Here is a 25,197-nt window from a genome sequence, read left to right on the forward strand (position 1 = left end):
GAAGACAAAGGAATTGTCTGTAGACCTCCGAGGACTCTTCCTAGTAATCGGGGGAGAAGGGTCTTAGTCAGGGAGATGATTAATAACCCGATGGTTACTCTGTCTAAGCTCCAACTTTCTTCCATGGAGAGAGGGGAACCTTACAGAAGGACAACCATCTGCGCAGCAATCCCCCAATCAGGCCTGCATGGTAGAGTGGCCAGACGGAAGTCACTCCCCTCCTGGAATTTGTCAAAAGACATCTAAAGGACTCTCAGACCAAAAATCTGGTCTGATGAGACTAAAATTGAACTATTTGGAGTAAATGCAAGGTGTTATGTTCGGAGAAAGCCAGGCACCACTCATCACGAGGCTAACACCAGCCCTACAGTGAAGCATGGTGGTGGCAGCATCATGCTGTGAGGATGTTTTTCAGCAGCAGGAACAGAAAGACTAGTCAGGATAGAGGGAAAGATGAATGCAGCAATGTACAGAGACATCCTGAATGAAAACCTGCTTCCTGCATCCTGAATGCACACCGCTAAAATAACAATGGAGTGGCTTCACAACAATTGGTGAATATCCTTGAGAGGCCCAGTAGGAGCCCAGACCTAAATCCTGTAGAATATCTCTGAAGAGATCTGAAAATGGCTGTACACCTTCGCCTCCCATCCAACCTGAAAGAGCTTGAGAGTTACTGCAAAGAGGCAAAAATTCCTAAAGACAGGTGTGCTAAGCTTGTGGCATCATATTCATAAAGACTTGAGGCTATAATTGCTGCCAAAGGTGCATCAACAAAGTATTGAGCAAAGGCTGTAAATACTTATGTACATGTGATTTTTTAGGTTTTATATTTTTCATATATTTTATATTTAATCCATTTTTAAATAAGGCTGTAACATAAAATAAAAGTGGAAAAAGGGAAGCGCTATTAATACTTTCCAGATGCACTATATCTGCTTATGTCAAGTTGTCATAACAAAGACATTTCAAACAGTGTCACCTTTGCATTTAAAATACTAAAACTGAGCAACAGTTCATAAGCCTGCATAAAATGTCAGTCAAATTCATGACATCTCTTGTTATGATCATACAAGTTAAGAGTATGCTAGTCTTATGAACACCCCTTCAAGTAAAGTGTTGCCCAAGATTCCTCAGAATCCCTTGTTTTGTGTTCAGCAGAAGAAAGAAGTTTATTAAGGTTGTCGATGGTGAGGTAATTTTCATTTTAGGTAAACTGTGAGTGTATTTTCATTTTATTGTTGTTATTCTAGTATTAAATGAATCGATACACCAGCAGAACCCAAACTGTTCACAGTTAAACACTTTAGAACTTGATCCTGAATTGAAATGAATGGCTAGGAACAAGAACAGCTTGACAGACTTTTATGCTGCTTTCGATGTGTTTGGGTCTGGTGGTCAGGCAGAAAGAGAGCATCTCAAACAGCAGTTTCTCCAGCATCTTAGGCCGTCTGGAGTTGCTTTTCTCAGCAGGTGAACCCAAAGTGAGAATAGCAATTGTGCGCTTGGGCTTTTAGTCGAGCTATTCAGACTCTGTCCATTCGGTGTGGCTTTTATTACTGATCACCAGTGACCGTCTATCATCGGCTGGCCGTAAAAGACACTCTCTTCTCTCAGCAAGAAGGCTTCCTATAAATCTTAACACAGGGATTCGGGATTACACAGGGGTTTGTTGAGGGGAGCTGGAGCTTGACAAAGAGGACCAGAGGGAGAGGAGTTTTGCTTCACTGCACCTTTGAGCTCAGACAGAAGGAAAGTGTGTATGCATTGCTTCGGTTTGCTCTCTCTATGTGTGTGTGTGTGGCAGCGGACTGTGACTGGACTGAGAACAGCGAGAGGCTCTGTAACATACGTTTGTTCTGACAGTGCAGAAAGAGCTTTGACAGACTTGTGCTACAAGAGTTCAGAGCTGAGTTTTTACTGACTTTTTTTGTTAGTGAGCTGGTTTTGTTGAATACACACATACTGTAGAGTCAAATTCAATTCAAGAAGATTTGTATAGTGCTTTTCACAATAATTATTGTTTCAAAGCAGCTTTACAAAAGGTGCACATTATTTACCATAACTTTATTAGATACTAATAACTTTAGTAACAAATAGTTGGACCCAATTCAATTCATCTTCATTTCATTTGTGCAGAAATCTGCTGATTTCCACAGATTTTTAGCCAGTCATTGAGTATTTATTTACTTGTGTTGTCTGAATGTCTATTTATTCAGTTTTTTAAATAATTTCAGTATAATTATTATCTAATATGACAATGGTCATATGATTTGTTTACAATACAGTTTGTAAAGTAATATTTTCTGTTTTTAGTAGATCTATTATATGAGAGACTGGTTTTGTTTACCAAATAAATGAATATAATTGGATTTGCATTGTAAACATCAAAAATTTGTGTTCTTTATTTCATATATTAAGTTTTTAGTTATGATACTCCCAAAATAATTTCAGAAATCAGCAGACTTTTTGCGAAATCCTGCGGAAATGGAAAAAAATGATTACAGAGTCTGTCTGGTGGTACTAATAGCTTTTAACAGTTAAAGGTATTAAATATAAACAAAGTTAACTTCTTATATACTTAATTTTCTTGTCGGCTTAGTCCCTTTATTAATCCGGGGTCGCCACGGCGGAATGCACTGCCAACTTATCCAGCACATTTTTATGCAGCGGATGCCCTTCCAGCCACAACCCATCTCTGGGAAACATCCACACACATTCACACACACTCATACACTAGGGACAATTTAGCCTACTCAATTTACCTGTACCGCATGTCTTTGGACTGTGGGGGAAACATGCAAACTCCACACAGAAACGCCAACTGAGACGAGGATTGAACCAGCGACCCAGTGACCTTCTTGCTGTGAGGCGACAGCACTACCTACTGCGCCACTGCTTCGCTCCAAAGTTAACTTGCAGTTATAAATGTATATAGGTGATGTGTACATGTTCAATGAAGTGTATTAAGTGTATGTGTTGTGAAGTCCTTGGTTGGCATCATCTCTTCACAGGTGGTTAATATACCTTTGGCTTTAGTGTCTCATAAGAAGTTAAGTAGGGCTTGTGTAATAGTGCACTTGGAAGTGGACACTTTTTTAGAAGCATCTTGTCCAAATAGATTTTTCTAGTAATATATCTATTAGTGGATGCTTATTAATGCTGTATTTTGTCAGAATTTCACAGATCTGTCTCTGTTAGTTTGTTTATTCCTTCATTTTAGAATTAAAATTAATATATTTAACGTACGTAAAATCCTTTTAAAATATTGTGAAATAAAATTTTAAAAACATGAAAAGGGTGATTTAATAGTTTATTTATTTAGCTGGGGAAATAAGTATTAAACATTTTTTTAAACATTTTTTTCCTGGGAATAATATTTCTTTTAAAGGAACTGTTGATATGGAATTGATCCAGATTTTTTTGGTAAAAAAAAAAAAAAAAGAAATTACAAGCATAAAAATAAAAAACAAATTAATAAATCTGGAAAATGAATTATGTGTAATAACAATAAAATTATACAATGAAAGTACTATAATACTTTAAACATAATTAAAACTTAATATAAAAGGCTTTTGATGTCATCTTAAAGACGCCTCTCATATGGAGAATGAAGTCACATGATTTGCTCAGCTGTGATTTTTTTCAAAGAGTGTACAATAGACTTCAACAGAGTGTAAAAATCTTTATGGTTCTGTGCATCTTTTCTAATAAATTTGATCTTATATTGGTATTTTATATTGACTGAAGTCAGGTGACTGGCTGAGAAACCATTTAAAAGTTTGCTTGGCTGTGTTTTGGATCATTGTCTTGCTGAAATGTCCACCCTGGTTTTATCTTCATCATCCTGCTAATTTAGATCTTAGACTGAAACATCTTATATTAATTTACACTGAGGAAGGGCAGAGGGTTGCTGAAGAACTACTGAGAGATTTCAGCTGCTGTCCAGGCTTCGACTGCCTTTCTTACACACCTTCCTTGTTGTGTTTAATACTTTTTTCTCTGAGTCACTTCATTTTATTACACATAACTTAATTTGTAAACTAATTAGATTTTATTTGCAAAAATGGATTTTTTTGGTTGTTACCAACATCCGGGAAACATTTCGAGCCAAGCGCACCTTTAGATATGTTTTCTGAGAAAAATGTTGACGTGTTACTTTTTTCCCCACTGTATTTATTTTGGTTGAAATAATGCATTAGGAACAGCTAAAAACTATTTGTTTTTAAATTGATTTAATTTTAATTTTAGTCATCTTAACTAATTAAAATGAATAAAAATTTCAAAATTTCAAAATTTTGTTTGAATGAAACTAGGCACACAATTATTTTTCTAAATGCATGTATTTATTTGAAGTAATTTTTATTTACTTCATTAATTAAATACATTTTATGTATTTATTTTTGTTTATATTCTTTGGACAGCTATAACAAAATATTCCAACACTGAACACTTCAATATAAACCTTTTTAAAAGCAATATATCCCAAACGTCATGATGTCAGAATTTTTTTTATTTTAAATCCAATAAAGAAATTAATTAATTAAGATTCTTGCATGCCATTCAAAAGGGACATACCTCCACGTTTCTCTCAAAATTACAACACAAAATCTAGGAAACCTAAAGAATAAAAAATGCATATTCTTTATCATGGATTTACTTTTTTCCCATGAAGAAACAGCAGAAGCGTCAACTTCTCACAGTCAAGTATAACTTAAAGCTTTTGATGTTTTTATTTTCCCTGATTGGATTGCTGTAGTGCGGCACTCGCTCTACGATGCAATCAGAACAGACAGCAATCGGATCAGTCAGGAGGAGGTTTGGGAAGTGCCAATTACACAGAGCAACAGAGACTGTGAGCTTTGGCATTACACCAAACACACTCCTATCCTTTGTACCCGCTCTGTTGTGCTCGCAAGCAATTTCGTGAAAAAGCGAAGATTGCACAAGTTGGGGAAAATGTCTTTTCCAGGTTGAGTAGACAAATTGTATTACCTTTCCACAGAGCTCCTCTCAGGAATTTTAATGTAAATACAATGTTCAGCTTTCAGTCAAGTCTGTCACCATTAAAAGCACTGTAGGACTGTGTAATGATGTTCAATTCTCTCATCGACACTTCTGTCCACTTTGAGGCATTGTTTACATTTGGTATTAGGAGCGATAAATACAGGTGTTTATGGGTCTGAAATGTTGTGAGATTGTCCACTTTTGACAACTTTTAGATGTAGTTGGGTCTGCATTTGATCGTACTACTTTCATAGTAGATCTATGAGATGAATCAATGGCAATATCATGCACATTTGTCAGAACAACTAGTCCTAGTAAACCTCCAGCACATGTTTTAAGATAGAGCACTTGAAATCAATGATCTTGCAGCTTGTTTAAACAAATCGTATTGCTTTTCCAGAGAGCTCCTCTCAGAAATTTTAATATACAATGTTCAGCTTTCAGTCTAGTCTGTCAACATTAAAAGCACTGTAGGACTGTGTAATGTTGTTCAATTCTCTCATCGACACTTCTGTGCACATTTAGGCCTTGTTTACATTTGGTATTTTGAGTCTGAAATGTTTTGAGATTGTCCACTTTTGACAACTTTTAGATGTAGTTGGGACTGCATTTGATCGGTCTACTTTCATAGTGGATCTATGAGACTAATCAATGGCAATTTCATGTGCATTTTCTCAGAAAAAAAAATGTTCTAGTGAACCTCCAGCACATGCTTTAATATTGAGCACTCTGATTTTGCTGCTTGTTGAAACTAATAATTTGAAATGAGTTTAAAAAAAAAAATTATTGAGATTTTTTGTGACAACATAATCGCTTTGTTAAATCCACTTAAATTTGTTAAGCTAACCTAATCGATTTGTGATTTTGTGTTTTTTGCAGTGCAAAATTCTGCAAAAATCTAAATTTATTTATTTAATTGGAAGATTATCACATAGAGATGATCATTTTGTGATAATTCCAATAAACTGTTACTCTGTGTAGTAAATTCTGCTTTTTTCTACACGTTTTTACTCCAAACTCACTTCATAGCTTTAGTTAAGTGTATGAAATAAACGCTTCTGTGGGATGATGTAAATCCCTCTGTAGTCATGTGTTTTTGGTCACGCTGAATCAATGAAAGCAGTTAAATCTTCAGCAACCGCTATAGTGATTTCCTGGGATTCTTCTTTTTGGGTTAGCATTTGTGTGAGAGTGTATTCTGGCCTTCAGAGGAGATTTACTATTTACTATCATACTTCCTTGACAAGATACGCATGACAATTGCACCTTTGCTCAATCAAATTTGCGCTTTCATTTTGATTAAAAACCAATGTCAATGCTGATGGGATTGAATGTGTTTTAACAGCCACAAAAGACCAGCTACTCTCTATCTATTGGCCTGAAAATGACTGGCCTGTTTGTTGTTAACCCATGTTAGCCAGTTGAGGTTTAAACTTTGCTGTCTGAAATCATAAGTTTGGTTTGAAGGCAAACATCACAATGCTTATAAAAAAAAATAATAAGATAGGTATTGCAGTTTTGCAGCTCTTAAAGCAGAAACCAAAGTTGTGACTACAATTGAAGTAAGCTTATTATGCTATTTTGGAATAAAATATCAGGAAAATGTCTATTCATACAGCTCTCCATACCCTCAAAGCATCCTACGTTGTTTTAACCCACATTGGTTCAGTAAAATGGAAAACCTAGCAGTTGGGTTACATGTTTGAATACATTTTTTAAATCCTTCTTCATGTAATCTAATCAGCTAAAACTTATCTCAATACATTGTGTGAAGTCTAAAAAGTCTGTCAATCAAATGCACCATAGAGAGCTGAAGGATGGTCATGTGATCTCCCAGAACTGATTCCCAAACATCAGGTATCCTTCCATGACACATTGTAATTCATTATGTAAGAAAACAAGCTTAAGTGGTTTCTCCTGTTGCAGCATCATCTGTTTTTATTATTAATAAATTGCTCACATTTCTCTGCATCTGACAAGCCAGCTTACACGAAACGTTCTCCGAGCATTCTGTGAGATGCCTTAAAGGTTGTGTAAATGTTAGAAGGTAAAGTTTATTGGAATTTGTGTGTGTGTGTGTGTGCGTGTGTGTGTGTGTGTGTGTGTGTGTGTGTGTGTGTGTGTGTGTGCGTGTGTGTGTGTGCGTGTGTGTGTGTGTGTGTGTGTGTGTGTGTGTTTTGTCACTTCTTGTTAAATCACTGAATATCTTCATGTAGATGGTTCAAAAACTTTATTATGCATTCTTGTAAAATTTGATAGAACAACATTCTTAGAACATTAATATAATATGAATGGAATTCTTATAACTTTTTAAATAACATCCTGAGAACATCATCATAACGTGAGACTGAAATGTTAAGAAATCGATTTAAAATAACGTAATCGTAACCTCTTAAAGAATTATGTTAATACAACATCCAAATAGTGGATGTTTTGAACATTCTAAGAACCTTCCATAATCACATTTACATAAAATTCTGAGGATGCTGGGAAAACATTCTTAGAACAATAATATAATGTGGATGGAATGTTCTAATAACGATAACTTTCTGAGAACATTAATACAACATAAGACTAAAGGACTGTGAAAACATTTTGAATAATACTGTATTATTATAACCAAAAATAATATTAATACCTCAAAAGAAGTTATGTTTTGAACATTGTAAGAGCATAAAAAATAATGATATATAACTAAATGGGAATGTTTTTGATTGAACTCTTAGAATTTGTAATTTACTTGATCCTAATGATCTGAGTGATCTGTTACTGTAGGTTTGTATTCATATGTTTAATGTATTGAGGTTCTAGGAGTGGCACAGATAAATCATACTTACAATAGGTAAAAGTACTATTACTTGCCAAAAAATGTAGTGCAAGTAGAGTAAAAGTATCTGTTCTCAATACTACTCAAAGTATAAAATAGAGTAGAGTGAAAAGTAGCTCTTTTAAAAGTACTCAAGAGTATTGAGTATTATTCTGTAAAACGCTAATGCATTTACCTGTAATTTGTGAATGTGTAAACGTCACATTCTGTAGTGCAGTTACCTATTGTCCAGCGGGCACACAATGTCATAAGATATTAATATTAGGTTAGATTTAGGTTGTGATGTCAGGTGACCAAAATTCAATGTCTAGTCAGCATTTAAGGACAACGTTATTTTGATGTCCAATAATATTTGGTTGATTTTAGGTTGTGTTCAAAAGTGACCAAAATCCAATGTTGAGCCAACATCTTAAACCAACATTATATTAACATCAAATACTGACATTTATCTGTCAGGTAGGCAACCAAAATTCAACATCTGATAGACGTCATAGTGGTACACCCACACAGCATCAAGCTATAACATTATTAGTAATCCACTCTGCTGGTGATAAAAGCATGAACAGGTTTCTCTAAGTCCTCACTGAAAACAAAGCATCTTATTCTTGCAATGTTTTTGAGATGATAGTCTGCTGATTTAGTGAATGCTTTAACATGACTACTGAAACTTCAGATATGCATTAAAACTGGACCATATTTTTTTGTTGTTTGACTCCTCAGTATACTTGTATTGATCACTGCAGACTCTAATAAATCTCACTGCAAAGTTCAAATTTTGTGTCTGAAAGGGAAAGTCCATCAAATTGATATGCAATATCATGTCCACGCCTACTCACTTTTCTTTAATAAACATTGACCAAAGAGTCTGCATTAGCACAAACTGTTAGGAAGTCTGATTCTGAACTATCTGAACAGCATTACATAGCCTTAACCCTTTTTACAACATTTATTTACAGACAACTATGTAGTCTAAAATGATGGAGGTAAAACTGAAACCCTAGCCGAGAGTAATTGCTCCATGTCTCGTTTTCCCAGTGTCCGTCTGCATTGTTCTTTAAAGAGATGACCGCTTCTCAAAACTGAGTTAGAGAGACATGAATTCATCTTCAGTGAGAAAGTGCCATCTATTGGCAGATAAACGAGTGCCTGTTGAGCTGTGGTGCCGAGTTACAGGACATTGATTTCATGTTTAGTGGCTGTAATTAAGTGTAAGCCAGCATGTGTGATGTATGCAAACATTTGTGTAATGGAAGTGAGATGAAAAAAGGGTGCTTTGACATTTAACATTTAAATGATGTTCTTCACTCTGCCACATCACTTCACATCAACACCAGCAGAAGAAATAACTGTGATCTTTGCGGCGCCGGGTGCTGGACTCCCAGCATGCATCACAGCACGAATGAATCATGCCTAAATACAGCTTCATTTGTCAGAATGTTTGCTGGAGTTTTTGAAATGATGTTGTCGTATGCTGTTTTACTTGATTCACTGTGTGTCATAACTTAATTATGCACATTATTTTAGATTTTGATGACAAGGAGTTCCCCTTTTGTGTATTTTTGCAGTTTTATAATTGAAAAAATAATTATTATAATAATAAAATCTCTATTCAGTAATCACACATGCTGTATGTAGGCTGCTGTAAGTGCTAAAGACAACAAGATTGATTGTGAATATAAAACAATTATAGAAAAAATAAATGTTTCAAATTGTTGTGTTTTATAATGTTTAACAATCTGCAAAAAAAAAAATCTTAATTATAAAATGTTATATTTGTAAAGCTTTCTTACCCTAAACATTTAGACAAACATTGTAGTAATTATTTATTTAACAAAGTGTCAGATAAATGTATAAAAATAATAATAATAATAATAATAATAGCAATAATAATAATAACAATAACAGTAATAATAATAATAATAATTATTATTATTATTATTATTATTATTATTATTATTATATTAATAATAAATATAAAAATTTTGAACTGTACAATTGAAATTTAAAATAAATCTAAAATAAAAAAAATTATTTAAGCTACTGATTTCGCGTATTTTAGTATTGCTGAATAAGCGTTTTTAGTTTTGTTAACAGATTGAATTATTATTTATCAGTGTGTTTGTTTTAAACTATGTATGTATATATTATATTTTTATATTATATTTTTAGATTTAATTACAGTGTATTACAGTGTATTTATTAATATTAAAAGTGAATTACATCGGGGTTACTGGTTTTATTTCAGTATAGTTGAAGTAACTGCCTAATTATTTCAAATAGATTATTTATTAATAGTTTTTATTATTTGTTATTTAATTCATTATTATTTCATTTTAAAATGTTCTTGGATTTATTAATCTGATTATGTGTGGTATTAAAACAAATAAATACATCAAAACAAAAAGTAGTTTTCTTTTATTTTAAATGTGATTTTAATTGGAACTTTAATGGGTGCTTTCACACCTAGATGTTTGTTTCGGAACTTGTCTCAAGTATAGCATGGTTCATTTAGCATATGTGAAACCATCAATCGTGCTTGGATCCACGCCAAATCAATCTGGGACTGAATGAGAAAGTGAGAAAGCAAAACGGTATAACAAACTAACGAACCAGGCTATATCACAGTGTATTATGGTTGTGTAATAGCCATATATACAGCTATATGAAGAGAGAATTATGAGCAGGGCAGGTTGTCATTCCTACCGGTAAATGTGTGTTTCATGTTTAATACGAAAGTGAAAGCATGCTGAAATATGCTGTTAGAAAATTTGACCGAAATTACCATCTGACTTTTTATTTCCGTATTTTAATCTTATAATATGTTGTGTTAGGCCTATTGTTTTCTTCATTTCTGCACTGACACCTCGAAAGAAAGATCAACATTGATCTGCTTCATGATCTGACTCCAGTTTCAGTTCATTTGTTGTTTCTGTCTAAAATGTAAACCTATAATGCATAATCCTAGCCAATGTTTTATTAAATAGATTGATTAATTCAAGAAATAGATTTTTACCAAACTTGACAACTGAAATGAGGCTATGTATGAGAAAAAAAAATACCTCTCGATTTATATTTGGTGACGATGTCAATGCGTGTCAAAATTAGAGTGCACCTTTTTGCTTATAATGTCTTATTGCTTATCATAAATTACCATGCATTTACACAGGGCCAGGGCCTTGATCGAGAGCATGTCTGAAGTTTGGGCTGACGCGATCGTCACTGGAGTATCAGCCAATGAAATTAGTTTGCAATAGGTATTTCCATAAATCGATTTAATTGGCTTAGGTGTCCGTAGGCGCTTGAAAAGTTCCTAAATTCCTAACTTTGCCAACGGATCCACAATGGAATTCAGCAATGCCTGACGTCACCCATTCAAAGTGAATAGGAAGCGTTGACGCTGACGCCCCGTGTAAATGGGGTGTTAAAAAAATAACGTGACAGCTTAGCGGAATCCGTGGGACTCTGAAAATGTTATGTTATGTTTGCTATTGCTTTCCAGGGTATGAAGGGTGACCAAGGTGTTGCAGGAGAAAGGGGCCAGAAAGGCGATCGAGGTGATTCAGTATGTATCGCCTCGCAGCTCTGACCCAAAAACTCCATCACAGACATCAGATTTAGTGTTTATTTACCTGATCATACATCCGTCTCTCATTTCTCCTTTGGCTTTGCAGGGTTTGCCTGGCCTGGAGGGAGCCGGTGGAATGAAGGGCCAGAAGGTGCGTAATGCATGTTTTATTTGTTAGTTCGGTGCATGTGTGCTGAAAGATGATGGCTTTGTTCACTTGTTTGACAGATGCATCATAGACTACTGTAAATAACTCTCGCGGTACATTCGATTCACTCCTCTTTCTGTTTTTACAGGGTGAAGAAGGACCCAGAGGACCACCGGGACCTGTGAGTGATGTACTGCTTCAGTCTGATCTTATGATACTTCAGATTTATCATACACACATGCACACAGATCATACACATCATTGCGGAGCGCGCAAACCGAAAGTTCAGCCTTTATGTCATGAATAAAGAGACAACGGGACAATTCATCACCGGTAAAGGATTCAGTGGCAGTGCTGAAGGATTTTTTTTGTAACTTTTAGTAACACTTTAGTTTGAGGACATTTAGTTTGGTTTATTACCGGCCTGATTTTAAGATAATGGCTGTTTATTAATACTTAAACTCACCGGCCACAGGTTGGATCCCCTTTTGCCTTCAGAACTGCCCTAATCTTCATAGATTCAACAAGGTATTGGAAATATTTCTCAGATATTGGTCCATATTGTCAGTTTAGGATCATGCAGTTGCTACAGATTTGTCGGCTGCACATTTATGATGCAAATCTCCCGTTCCACCACATCCCAAAGGTGCTCTATTGTATTGAGATCTAGTGACTGTGGAGGCCATTTGAGTACAGTGTAGTCATTATTTTGTTCAAGAAACCAGCCTAAGATGAGTCGCGCTCTATGACATAGCGTGTTATCCTGCTGGAAGTAGCCATCCGAAGATTATTAATTCATATTGAATTAGAAATTTCACTTAAAGTTTTAGTAATTTGGTTGTGTGTGTCGTTATGTGATTTTAATTGGAACTAAAATAAAACAAATATACCCAACCATACAAGTAGTGTTTGTCTGCGGACTGCAAGACAGGGGCGTGACGTAGAGGGAGTAACTTGTAGTAGATTAAAGATTGTAGTTAAGTTATGGAGACCCACATGTCAAAACTGTTAGCAAGTTGCTGCACCCATCAGTTATTAACATCTATACTGTCTGACAAAAGTCTTGTCGTCGATCCAAGTTGTAAAAGCAACAAATAATAATTTGACTTCTAGTTGATCATTTGATATCAGAAGTGGCTTATATGAAAGGCAACGGCCTCTAGATTACGCTTACTTTACCAAAATAAAATATGATCAAGCCTTGATTTTTAATGATTTAATTAGAACAGTAAGATCTGACTTTGCTGAGAACAAAAGTCTAACCCTAACCCTAATTAAACACACCTGAACCAGCTAATCAAGCTCCTGTTAGATATCTAAGAAACATCCTGGCAGGTGTGTTGAAGCAAGTTGGAGCTAAACTATCCCGGACAACGGCCCTCCAGAACTGAGTTTGGACACCCCTGCCATAACCCAACCATCAGTTAATAACGTCTATACCTAACACAACTCTAAACCCAACCATCAGTTAATAACGTATATACCTAACACAACTCTAAACCCAACCATCACAGTTATTAATGTACAGCTGCAAGTTGTGGAGGCTTTCATACTTGATAGGCTCGCCATTGAACAGTTATTTGCAACCAAAGGGGGTGACGCCGAGTAGGCTAACTTATGACAAAAGGGACAAAAAAGTCAGCGAGTAGAGTTGCTAAATGAATGAATATAATAATATATTAAATGAATTGGTTGTGGATAAATTTGGAGAAAAGTCCATTTGCTGAAAATGTTCTTGCCAACAACATCACGTGTGTGACGTCTCCCATGGTTCAATGGGATTTTAATAACTGCAGTTATTAGTTACACTTCTAACTTACTGCAAGTTATGCCCTCTTCATGTTACGGCCCTCTCTTTCAGTCTACAGACAGATACACTTGATCCATACTGAAATCATGATATGTGGAACTGTATCATTGCACCACAGCTAAATAGCAAATTTTATTATTAAAATGTCTATTAACATTAATTGTAATCTAATGGGGCAGGTTAGAGCCTATACATGCTTTTGTTGATTCTCAAAATTCCAATAGCCATGACTTGCATTTTTTACCAACCACCAAATCGTCTTTAACGTTTTACTGAAGTAACCAAGATCTTGAAATGGAGTAAATTAACAGCCCTTTTTCATTTTTTAGGTGAACTGTCACTTTAAGCAGCATCAGTAAGATCTTTCCCGCTATCGTCAGTGGAGAATTTAGTGCATCAGTGCTTCATCTGACTGCTGACTGGTCACTAATAAGAAAACCTTAGAGAGCTGGGAAGCCGAAAGCTTTTTTGGTCGCACTTAGCAAGAAATTTGCAGGTTTGGAACAGCATCGCTGGTGTCAATTAAATCAAAAGGGAGAGACGAAAGGTGCGATTTGACAGCAGGGCACAAAATCAATTGATGCAGCCTGCTGTGTGAATCTCTGGCTAAATGGGAAAAGCGAGATGACGGTGCCCCTTTTAAACCAATTTACAAAGATTCATGAAGCCAAGAAGACTAAAGAATCCAATGGCGCTTTTTTTTGTTCTGAAACAGCTCATTACGATGATGGCTGACTCGAATGCGAACCTGCTTTTAGGAGTTTGATTATTCCCTCTTCAGTTTGTCATTTGATTGTAGCTGGCTCTCAATAGAGCATGTTGTTTTAGAGCTGGTTTTCTTTTAATTAAGGATGAGTAATTCATGTTTTCTTTCTCGCTCTTTCTTTTTTTGCCTGTCCAGGAAAAGAAAATCTTTGAACAACTATAACCTAAATCCCATTTCAAGATTTTAATTACATTCTAGCTCATTGTTAAGTGGTAATTAGCTGTGCAGACCACAGTGAGCCAATGTGTGTGTGTGTGTGTGTGTGTGTGTGTGGTTGTGCTCAATGCATTTAGTGGAAAAAATGTATATTTTGTTTTGTGATAATGAAACCTAGTGAGCTGTGTGCATAATATTTTAGCTGCCTTTACAAAATAATAATAATAATAATAACAATACAAAAAGATAAAATAAAAATAATAGTAATGGTTTGTTCATTTATGCATCACTTATGTGATAATGGTAATCCCATAATGCTTTGTGGTGAAAAAAAGTTTACAATAACAGTCACATTTTACAATAAGATTTCATTAGTTTCATGTTAGTTAATATATATATACTAACATGAACTAATAATGACCAATGCTTGTACAGCATTTACTGATCATAGTTCAGCTTGTATTATTCATTAATAAAATCCAAAATCATGCTTGATAACTATAATAAGTGAGTTAAGGTACCATGGAGGTGAGAGTCCAAATGCAATTTATTTACAAATTAGTCAGGCAGGCGATGGTCAGATCAGGAGCAAATGGTATCATGAGGGTAACCCAAAAGCGAAGTTGTGGTCACAGGCAAAGAGGTTGATACAGGTGGCAAGACAATATAAACATGGAACAAAATAAGGCTAAAAAAAACACAGCAAGGCTAGATAATAAAACGCTTTAAAATGTTATAGCTAACAAGACTCAGCAATGTGTGTGAGGAAGTGAGGTGTACATATAGTCCATATAGTCAGTCTTCATGAGCTACAGCTGATGTGTGCAGGTAATCAGGGAACTGGAACTGGGGTCATCCGGAACTGGTGTGTGAGTGAGGTGCCTAATGGGAAATGTAGTGCAGTTTGGTTTATTTTGATTGTAGTTCGGGTGATAGTGATTGTTTACCAGTGATCTGCAAGGGCTAGAGAGCTGGAAATCAACAATAAACAACTTTTTTTGCATTAACAAAGATGAATGAATAAATAAATAAATGATTTTTTGTTTGTTAAATTATTTCTTGTTAAAAGAGACGAAAATAACGTATTCTTTGTCTTAAAAGTGAAATTACTGAACCTAGATATTGGAGCCTGATAAAAATTATAATTTTAGAAGAAGATTTCAGATGACACTTTGGGTTTTAAGCATCTATAGAGCCTAATTGAATCTAATATATTAAAAGTACATAATTTTTCTAGAGATATTGAAATAAATATTTAATTTTAAAAAATACAGGAATGGATTTAAAGTGACAATGGGAAACTGCAATACATTGATGATGCGTGGTTTTTGAACATCAAGCATTTTATAATTATTATTATTAAGGAATCATTTAATTCTGAAACCGTTCACCATTATTTATTTACAGTAAATTAATAAATTGTATTAAAAATAAAAAAGAACATTTAATAATAACATTAACACAATATTACTGTATACCACATTAGTGAATCAAAAAATGTTGAATCAGGTTTTTTTTTAACAATAGAGTACACTTATTTTTAAGAATAGTTATAAGATAAACTTTTCCAAATGTAATCAATTTATACATCTGCCACATATTAGGTAAAAAAACAAGTACTTTTTCATTTTAATTGAAGGACAAGTTGTAACTCTTTAGTTTAGGTCATGCTATAAACTGCAGGCTTATTACCTGCCTATTAAGATATTAACTGTTCATAAGTATTTATAAAGTATGATCTTTTTCTGCATCCCTAATCATACCAAAAACCTAAACCCAAGGTCTACCTTATTAACTATTAATAAACAGCTATTTAGTAGTCCGTTATGATAGTAGTGTTAGTTAATGGTTTGTTAATACTGTAAATTTGGTCACTGTATTTTAAATCCTTTTGGAATTGAATTAGGTTGGGGTTAGGCTTAGTGTTAGTTGACATGTACTTGCAAAGTTTCTTATAGTAAGTTAAATGTCTGTTCGAGCCGTATCAACATATGTAAAGCAGACAGTCTACTAATACCTAAATGAACCATCAAAATAAAGTGTTACCATAAATTTGGATCTAAATTAAAATGTTACCACAATTGCATTGTAATAGCTAATACAATATGATTTTACCCAATATTTATGTGCACTTTTTTGTGTTGAAATGAGTCACTTGAGGTGTCTTTTTACTTATGATGTAGTTTTACTGTGATAGGCCATTCTCTGTGCAGAGACTATAGATAAAAACAATACAGGTCATCAGGTTTAAGGCAAGCATTAATTCCAAAAAATACAAAATAAATTTGACAAAATCTTCACATTAGCTTTTTTTGCCCAACTTAGTCTTGAAGCTCCATCAGGCCTCCTGTTGTTTCATCTTTATTCATAGACTTTACACAGTTTAACACAGTAGATGGATTCAACAAAACAATCCTCCAGCACTGCTGACTGAAAGCCGTCAGATTGACTGACAGACTACTAGAACTGCTGGTGTCTAATGGCTAAATGGAAAAAGCCATGAAGCAGATTGAGAGTCTGACTGATGCCTGAAGAGGCTGTTTGCTGGGCTCTTGCCGCAGTAAAAGGCTCTTGCCATTTTAAATGTCATAAGCCCTGGATTAATGCTAATCTTTTGTGTCGAGACCGTCCAGACGGTTGAGAAAGAGCAAGAGGAAGCTTCTGTTTCCTATCGTGTGAAGATTCTGAGGTTAATACTGAAGTGGGATCTTAGAAAATGTTCAATCTTCAGGTCTTTGATGATCCGTATAAAGAATGTTGAAATCTTGAACAACTACCATTTTGTGTGGGTCCATTACAGTCCAAAATTGATTTATTTTGAACAGTCTTGCTTCAAATTAATATTAAAGATGGTCTTTTCTTCATTTAGGTCATGACAGCACATGGATTGAGGCTTTCTGGACCTGTAAGTTGAGATGTTAGGCTTTTCGTTACATTTACTGTACATGCACTGTGAAAAAAAGGTCTGTTAAGTAACAGTTTTTTTATGTTGAGATTCACTGGTGTTTTTTTATTTATTTATGCTTATGAATTGCATTATAGGACCTTTGCATCCGCTCTGTCGAATTTTAATGTAAAAAAAAATAACTTTGCAGTTGAATAAAGTGGCATTTTAGTAGTTTGAAACAATATATTGTATAAGTAGTCTGTAAAATAACAAAAGAGTTGCTGGCAGTTTATTACCAGGTTTTTGTACCATACTTGACAACACTTTAAACTATTAACAATGCCAAAAGACTCACTTTTTTAAACAAACTTGCCAGAGGACACATCAAGGTCCCATAGTGCTGTTTAAAAGCTGAACTAACAACAACAACAACGATTAAAAAAAAGATTAATCACAACTGTTACGACTTTAAAGTTTAGCTCTAGGGGTTAAAGAGGTAACATTTTGATGTGACTCAGTTTGTAGTGAGTTGGTGGCAAAATAGCAAAACGACAACCAAATAATGCAAAAAAAAAAAAAAAACTTTTTTGAAAAAAAACTGATTTACAAAAGTGAAAAAAGTGAAACAGCAAAATAAATATCATAAAAAAACATTTAAAAATATTATGTACAAGTTGGAATCTTACAAAAGAAAATAAATAGTTTAATGTGTGTTATTAAAGGGGAAAAAAGAATTTCAAGTGGTGCCAAATAAAAGAAAGCAATATTACAAAAACCCCAAACTAGCTGAAAATAACCCCCAAAATACCTAATCGAAAATAAACAAACAAAACATCTTCAGCGTTTGCAGGCAATATCTAATACTACATTTATTACAAAAAGATATGTAGAAAACTTACAGCAAATGGTGCTCACTTCTAAACTAGTGTGTTTAGACAGTGGAGTTTTCTGCGTGTTGCGAGAAACTCCTCGATTCCATGGGAAATGTGTGCACCAAAGATCAGGGATATTGAAATAAGCATGGTAACAAGACGGTAACAGTGCACCAAAATTTAAACAAGATCAAAATCAAACTCTAAAGTCACATCAACATCATCAACATAATAGCACACAACACAAGCCAAAACACATACACACACAGCAAAAAGGCAAGCAACACAAAAGCAAGAGAACAAGCTTCCCTGCTCGCGTCCCTTTAAACTTTAGGCTTCCTTCCTGATTGACAGCGAAATTCAAAACAATTATATATTTTTTTCAGTGTGAAATAGTGTTGTCGATGCTGTTTTGTTTTTTATGTAATATTTAAAACTGTAATTTTGAATCTTTATTTTTTTTCTTAGAGTTAGCTTTTTTAAAAGATATTTTTCTAATGCAAATCTATCATTTATTTATAAATGAACTTGTATACATATATGTATGTATCTTACAATTTTTTTTTCCAAAAGTTTTTTTTGACTGCAGTGCAATTACAAAATATTTTCAGTCATATGAGCTGTTTAAATAGCCTACAGTAGTCAGTTGAAATATAACCGTGCAAACCCTTGATAAATAACCTCTATGCATGATTATGTTGTTTTTTCCTCTCTTTCTCTCATCCATGAGGGGGAAGGCAGTGAGAAAGGCCAGAAAGGAGAGAAAGGAGACCAGGTTAGTAAGCAACCACTAATATTATCATGGATCCACAACAGTTTGTAAGATCTTACCACGACGAATGAAGTTCTGCACTAGACTTTTGGCCAGCGGAGAAATTAAAATGGTCGTGCTCAACTGAGTCTGGTTCTCTCAAGGTTTTTTTTCTTCACTCCCATCAGGTGAAGTTTTTTTTCCCTCTCCGCTGTCGCCACTGCCTTGCATGGTTCAGGATTGGTAGAGCTACGCATCGATGAATTGGCTCTTCAGTGTTTGAACTCTCAGTAATGATTAAATCACACTGAACTGAGCTAAACTGAACTGAACTTAAACACTAAAAACTGAACTACACTGTTCCAGTTACTGAACCACACTGTTCCAGTTACTATGACCATTTATGTGAAGCTGCTTTGACACAATCTACATTGTAAAAGCGCTATACAAATAAAGCTGAATTGAATTGAATTGAATGTTGCGAGACTTCTGTTGACTGTTCAAAGTTGTGGCGGCATTGTCTGCGGAAAAAAAAATGTAATGATTACAATGGACAGCAAGTCAGACAAATTCTGACCGATCTGTCAGATGTTAGTGGAGTCACAAAAAGGTTTTTAAAGGAGGGACTTAATGGTATTTTAAAAGCACGGACACATAAAAAGGTGTTTTTCGACCTTGATAGTCTGTTGTTCCACTGTGGGTTCTTTTGAAAATGGGATTTTGTACACGGTGGTCAGTTTTTGTTCTTGTTTCTCCAGGGTGAAAAGGGGGCTGACGGATCACAAGGTCTACAGGTAAATAATAATTTATTACTAGTTCATTTGTGCAGTGCAGTCAACTTGTACAGCAAATGTAATTTCTCTAATTTTCTCTTTACAATAATAAACTGTTAATTATACAATTATACAATTATAATTTTAACATATGTGCTTCTGTTTTATTTTACTTGTGTATACATTTTTTTTATAAAAATGTAATACAATATCTGCAATACTAGTTTAATAATTTTTTTTACATGTTTTATTTGATTATTTTTGTTGAATTTTTATTTAATTAAATTTATTTTGTTTTATTTGCCCGGTTCTCCTGGTAAAATCAGCATTACCCTTTTCAGATTAAATTATGCAAATTTATTTAGAAATGTTCTAGAACGGGTCACCAATCTCTGTCCTGGAGGGCCGGTGTCCCAGCAGGGTTTAGTTCCAACTTGCCTCAACACACCTGCCTGATTGTTTACCTAGTAAGACCTTGATTAGCTTGTTCAGGTGTGTTTGATTAGGGTTGGAGCTCAAATCTGCAGGACACCGGCCCTCTGGGATCAAGTTTGGTGACCACTGTTCTAGAAAATGGCCCCAATTTCTGAAAAAAGGCTCTTTTTCCCTTTTTCTTCTACTTTTACTTATTCATGTTTTCCTTTCTTCATAAAGGGCGCTGCTGGACTGACAGGTCCACCAGGACTTGAGGTATGAACTTCCGTCTCCATAAAGCTCATTTCTGACATCTTGTGTGATTTAACCAGAATAGAAAGAGCATTAAAGTCTTTCTACTATAGTATGAAGGGATTATTGTGGCACTTGTCAACATGCTTGAAACAGCAAGAGAGCAGTTATCCACAAATCCTGCTGGTTAAGTGACCAGTTCCTGAAGCTGGGTTAAATAGGTTGTGTCGTTCTAACCAAGGTCACAAAAAGCATCTGATTGTAGGCTTTTATTGGCTCAGAAAACTCCAAACGCTTCAATTTGATTTTAGAATAAACTGGAGTAGCTGAAGCTTTCAGAGCATGTTTTCACCTATTCCCTTTTGTCAGAGTGAGGCACAAACCAATTTCACATTTTCTACACATTTCATCTAGTGACGCAGAGTTTGACCTGAAATAAGGTCACAATGCTCAATTGAAGAGATTTCAACATGTCTTTTTTTTTGGTTTGTTTTTCACAGGGAAAAGTGGGTCCGCCAGGTCCTGTTGGTCCTCGTGGTCTTCAAGGAGATCCGGTAAGCATTATTAGTATTGTTTAATTGTAGAAATGTATTTTAATAGTTCATATTTCAAAAGTTCGCATTTAGATATTGCTTGATAACATTAGCATGCTGTCCGGGCATGTCGGAGATAACTGAGCTCAAGGCTCCAACAAGGTCAATGAGCATGTAAGGTGGTACGAGAACAGGTAGATCTCCAGAGCTCCCCCAGGTAATGGAGGAAAAGGGGGTGGGTTGGGGGGGATTCTTTGAACAATGAAGATAATGGAGTAATTCTAGACAGGCTATTTATGGTGAGTTCAAAGTAATCTTATTGGCTTATTAACGATTACGGATGGGAGACCAGTTGCGATCAATGATATCACACGTTCCTCTCTATGTATCTCTAGTATGACAAAAGATTATCTTAAATATCCATATTGAGGGCCATTTACAAGGGTAGTTCACCCAAATATGACACTTCTTTTATTCAGACTTCAAACACTCAAGTTTCTTGCTTCTGTTCTTCTACAAAAGAGGATATTGTGAAGAATGTTGAGAAGTGGTTGCTATAGATAGATAGATTGTCATTCGATCATCTTCAGATCACAAATTACAATATTTTAGATTAAATCCAAGAGCTCCCTCCATAGGCAGAAATATCAGGATATCTGGATATCAGATGTTAGAAGTAAAATAACAAAACAAAACCGACAATGGTCAAACAACTGTTTGCGGAATAAAATGTGTTGTGCAAGTTAAAAATAGGTCTAATATAGCACCCCCTTTATTTTTAAGAGTGAATACCCCATGAAAACCATATTTAGTTAACCAAAGAACCTTTTAGTGAGTGTTTAAATTAATAATAGTTTCATGGTTTGAAGAACTTTTTCTACCATGACTAACCATGAAAAGTTCTTAATAGAACAATAGCAGAGTGTTCGCTGGGTCCTAAAAAGTCTTTAATCTAAAAACTACATTTTAGGCCTTAAAAAGTCTTTAAATACCCATACACACATACTCATTCACACACACACACTCATACAGTGCGACCAATTAAGTTCATCCTATTCATCTATAGTGCATGTCTTTTGGACTGTGGGGGAACACAAGAGCACCCGGAAGAAATCCCATGCAAGCACGGGGTGAACATGCAAAGTCTACACAGAAATGTCAACTGGCCTAGCCAGGACTCCAACCAGCAACCTTCTTGATGTGATAACCACTGAAATACCATGCCGCCAATTTTGTTTAGTGTATTTTTTCAAAGATTTCTCCATTTTTTTCCCCTCCAAAAGTTATGTTGAAAATAGTTTATGTAAACAACTAGAGCCTGCTAGCATATTTAAAATATGTTCCTAATAACTTTTTTTAATTAAAAATTCATTTCAACCTAGCCATTTAAAATAAATCATTTGTGCTTAGCCCTGTATAACTATGAAATGTCATTAATAATGGACTTAAAATGTCCTAAAAGGTCTTAAATTTAACTTGGTGAAACCTGCAGAAACACTAAATAGGTGCCAAGGCTATCTTAAAAATAAAGGGTCTTTAAAGGGTACTTCTTTCCATGAAGTACATTTATCATCCAAATAACCTTTTTATTACACAAAGGATTCAAACTGTTAAAAATTTTTGCTTTTTAAATATTTTTTTCACTAAAACAAATGACTTCTTCAATGGCATTACTGTGAAAACTTCTTTTTGGTTGTTCATGCATCTTTATTTTTAATATCATCAAGATTCAAAGATGATTTTTTTTTGTTGACACCCTAAAAACAGCATAGCAACTCAGGAAACACTCATTAGAATATCCTTGCCACCACATAGCAATGCTCTGGCAACACCTCAGCGTAATGATGTTGAGTCATACACCAAATATCGAGTATTATTTTAATCACGCTTTCCACTTCCATTTAGTTTTCCCACTCATTTTGCTCACACAGAGAGAAAGACGATGTGCATATAAATAACAAAGGAGAGAAGAATGAGGCTGCGGAGCTGTAAATTGTTGCACAGACAATCAGTAATCAATCGGTAATCTGGAAATTAATTTGCGGGGACGGGTACATCTGAGTTCTCTACGTGTGGCAGGAAAACGCATCAGCATCACAATCTGTTCTCTGCACCTGCTTCTGCTAACAAGCATCTGCCTGTATTCCAGGAAGACTGCAATAAAGGGATCAAACCACAAGTGAAGAGCACTGTTCATTTTAACAGCTAATTAAGATTTAGTTTCAGACTTTCGACTAAAATGTTAGTTTTAGTTATGTCTCAGTCTGAATCGTTTTAGTTTGCTATTCTAGATTTGTTGACTAAAGATTAGATTCGATTAGATTCAACTTTATTGTCATTACACATGTACAAGACAGCGAAATGCAGTCCTGGTCTAACCAGAAGTGCAACAGAAGCAAGTGCAGAAGACAGGTATAAGTTATAAAGTGCAATTATTGAAATATCTATGGTGATATATACAAATGGATGCACTATGAACATTGTATGTAGGTTGTATTAACTATGAACAGAGATTTACAACAATACACAAGAACTCAGAATTATTAGGCCCCCTTTCATTTTTTTTTCATTTCGTTTTTAATTATTTCCCAAATTATGTTTAAGAGAGCAAAGAAATTTTCACGGTATGTTTAATAAAATAAAACAAAATTCTGGAGAAAATCTTATTTGTTTTATTTCAGATAGAATAAAAGCAGTTTTAATTTTTTTTAAACAATTTTAAAGACAAAATTATTAGCCTCTTTAAGCTATTTTTTTTCGATAGTCTGCAGAACAAACTATCATTAAACAATAACTTGCCTAATTACCCTAACCTGTCTAGTTAACCTAATTTACCTAGTTCAGCCTTTAAATGTCACTTTAAGCTGTATAAAAGTGTCTTAAAAATATCCAGTAAAATATTATTTACTGTCATCATAACAAAGATATAGTAAATCAGTCATTAGAAAAGTAGTTATTAAAACGGAAATTGGGGGAAAAATAAACAGGGGGGAGGCTAATAATTCTGACTTCAGCTGAATACAGGCAATCCAGAGTCATGGTCATCAATGAGGCGCATGGTCAAAAGGCAGGCAGCAAACAGGAATAAACAGTAAACAAATAAAACAACGCGAGGGTCAAAACCGGCAAGGCAAGGAAAATGCGTTGTTCACAATACAGTTAAACAAAAATCTGCAAAGATGTGTTTGTTTAAAGTCCATGTAATCAGTCTATAATGATCCTCCGGCTATGTGTTTGCATGTTATTAAAGGGAAACAGGAACGCGTGACTACAAAGTGCATGACAGAATATGTAGTCTATGTAATGGCGGATTTGTAGTCCATTAGCTATCTGCAGCCGCTTGATCACTAATAATCAGGGGGCAAAAGAGTCTGTGGGGGGCCGAGTTTAAAAGCGAGACAACTTGTTTTTTTCCTCTCTCTCGAGGGAAGCTGATATCTAATGAGTTTGGTTATAAATGAGCATGAAGAAACATATGAACAATACAAAGACAGATTTAGCTGTTTTGACATAATAATAAATTAAAACACTTATCATAAAGTGTATTGTTATAACCTAGATATATAATCTGCCAGTAAGCAAAATAATCTCGTTATTGTTTTGAAATAAGATTATTTAGCTTGTTTTAAGGAAAAAATTACTTCATTTTGAGATATTATTTCTGAAACGTGTGTATGTGTCTACAAAATTCTTCTTGATTTAAAAATTGTTAGATGTTTGGACTAGAAAATAGACAAAAACTTTAAGTAAGCAACACATTTTTTGCCGTATACTGTACTATACTGGTGCTGTGGGAGTATGGGGTCAGAGGCGCTCTGTTAAGGGCTGTCTCGTATTTGTATGAACAGTGTAGGAGTTTGGTTTGCATTGCTGGCACTAAGTAAAACTTGTTTCCAGTGCATGTTGGACTCCTGCAGGGCTGCCCTTTGTCACCAATTCTGTTCATAATTTTTATGGGCAGAATTTCAAAGCGAAGTCCGTTTCGGCAACCACAAGATTTTATCTGTTATTCGCAGACAATGTTGTTCTGTTGGCTTCATCAAACATAGACCTTCAGCATGCACTGGTGCAGTTTGCTGCTGAGTCTGACGTGGCTGGGATAAGAATCATGATGGTGCTCCACCTGAAAAAGGTGGTTTGTCATCTCCAGGTTAGAGGAAAGTCCATACCTCAGATGGAGGAGTTCAAGTATCTTGGGGTTTTGTTCATGAGTGAGGGAAGGATGGAACGTGAGATTGACAGGCTGATTGATGCAGTGGCAGCAGTAATGTGGTCGATGTACTGGTCTATTGTGGTAAAGAAGGAGCTGAGCCGAAAGGCAAAGCTCTTGGCTTACCGGTCAATCTACGTCCCTACTCTCACCCATGGTCATGAGCTTTGGGTCATGACCAAAAGGACAAGATCTTGGATTCAAGCAGCCGAATTGAGTTTCCTTC

At 35.0% G+C, this 25,197-nt stretch overlaps 1 protein-coding gene and 1 long non-coding RNA gene across 5 annotated transcripts in view; one reads left to right on the forward strand and one right to left on the reverse strand.

Moving 5' to 3' along the window:
* col19a1 (collagen, type XIX, alpha 1) overlaps nt 1–25,197 on the forward strand; it is a 306,597-nt gene that overhangs the window by 200,280 nt on the left and 81,120 nt on the right. For all 4 annotated transcript variants that reach the window (NM_001442495.1, NM_001442496.1, XM_087278424.1 and 1 more), the window contains 8 exon segments: nt 11,334–11,396; nt 11,506–11,550; nt 11,696–11,728; nt 17,149–17,184; nt 18,769–18,813; nt 19,548–19,583; nt 20,217–20,252; nt 20,729–20,782. In NM_001442495.1, the coding sequence (NP_001429424.1) occupies nt 11,334–11,396; nt 11,506–11,550; nt 11,696–11,728; nt 17,149–17,184; nt 18,769–18,813; nt 19,548–19,583; nt 20,217–20,252; nt 20,729–20,782 (348 nt within the window).
* On the reverse strand, nt 11,379–17,732 carry LOC147841166 (uncharacterized). Its single transcript, XR_015506271.1, has 3 exons — nt 15,900–17,732; nt 13,032–15,580; nt 11,379–12,987 (listed from the first exon to the last, which is right to left on the reverse strand). It is a non-coding gene; the product is annotated as an uncharacterized LOC147841166 (long non-coding RNA).

This window comes from Danio rerio, chromosome 13 (genome assembly GCF_052040795.2).
Source record: "Danio rerio strain M-AB ecotype USA chromosome 13, GRCz13ab, whole genome shotgun sequence".
Classification (NCBI taxonomy): Eukaryota; Metazoa; Chordata; class Actinopteri; order Cypriniformes; family Danionidae; genus Danio; species Danio rerio.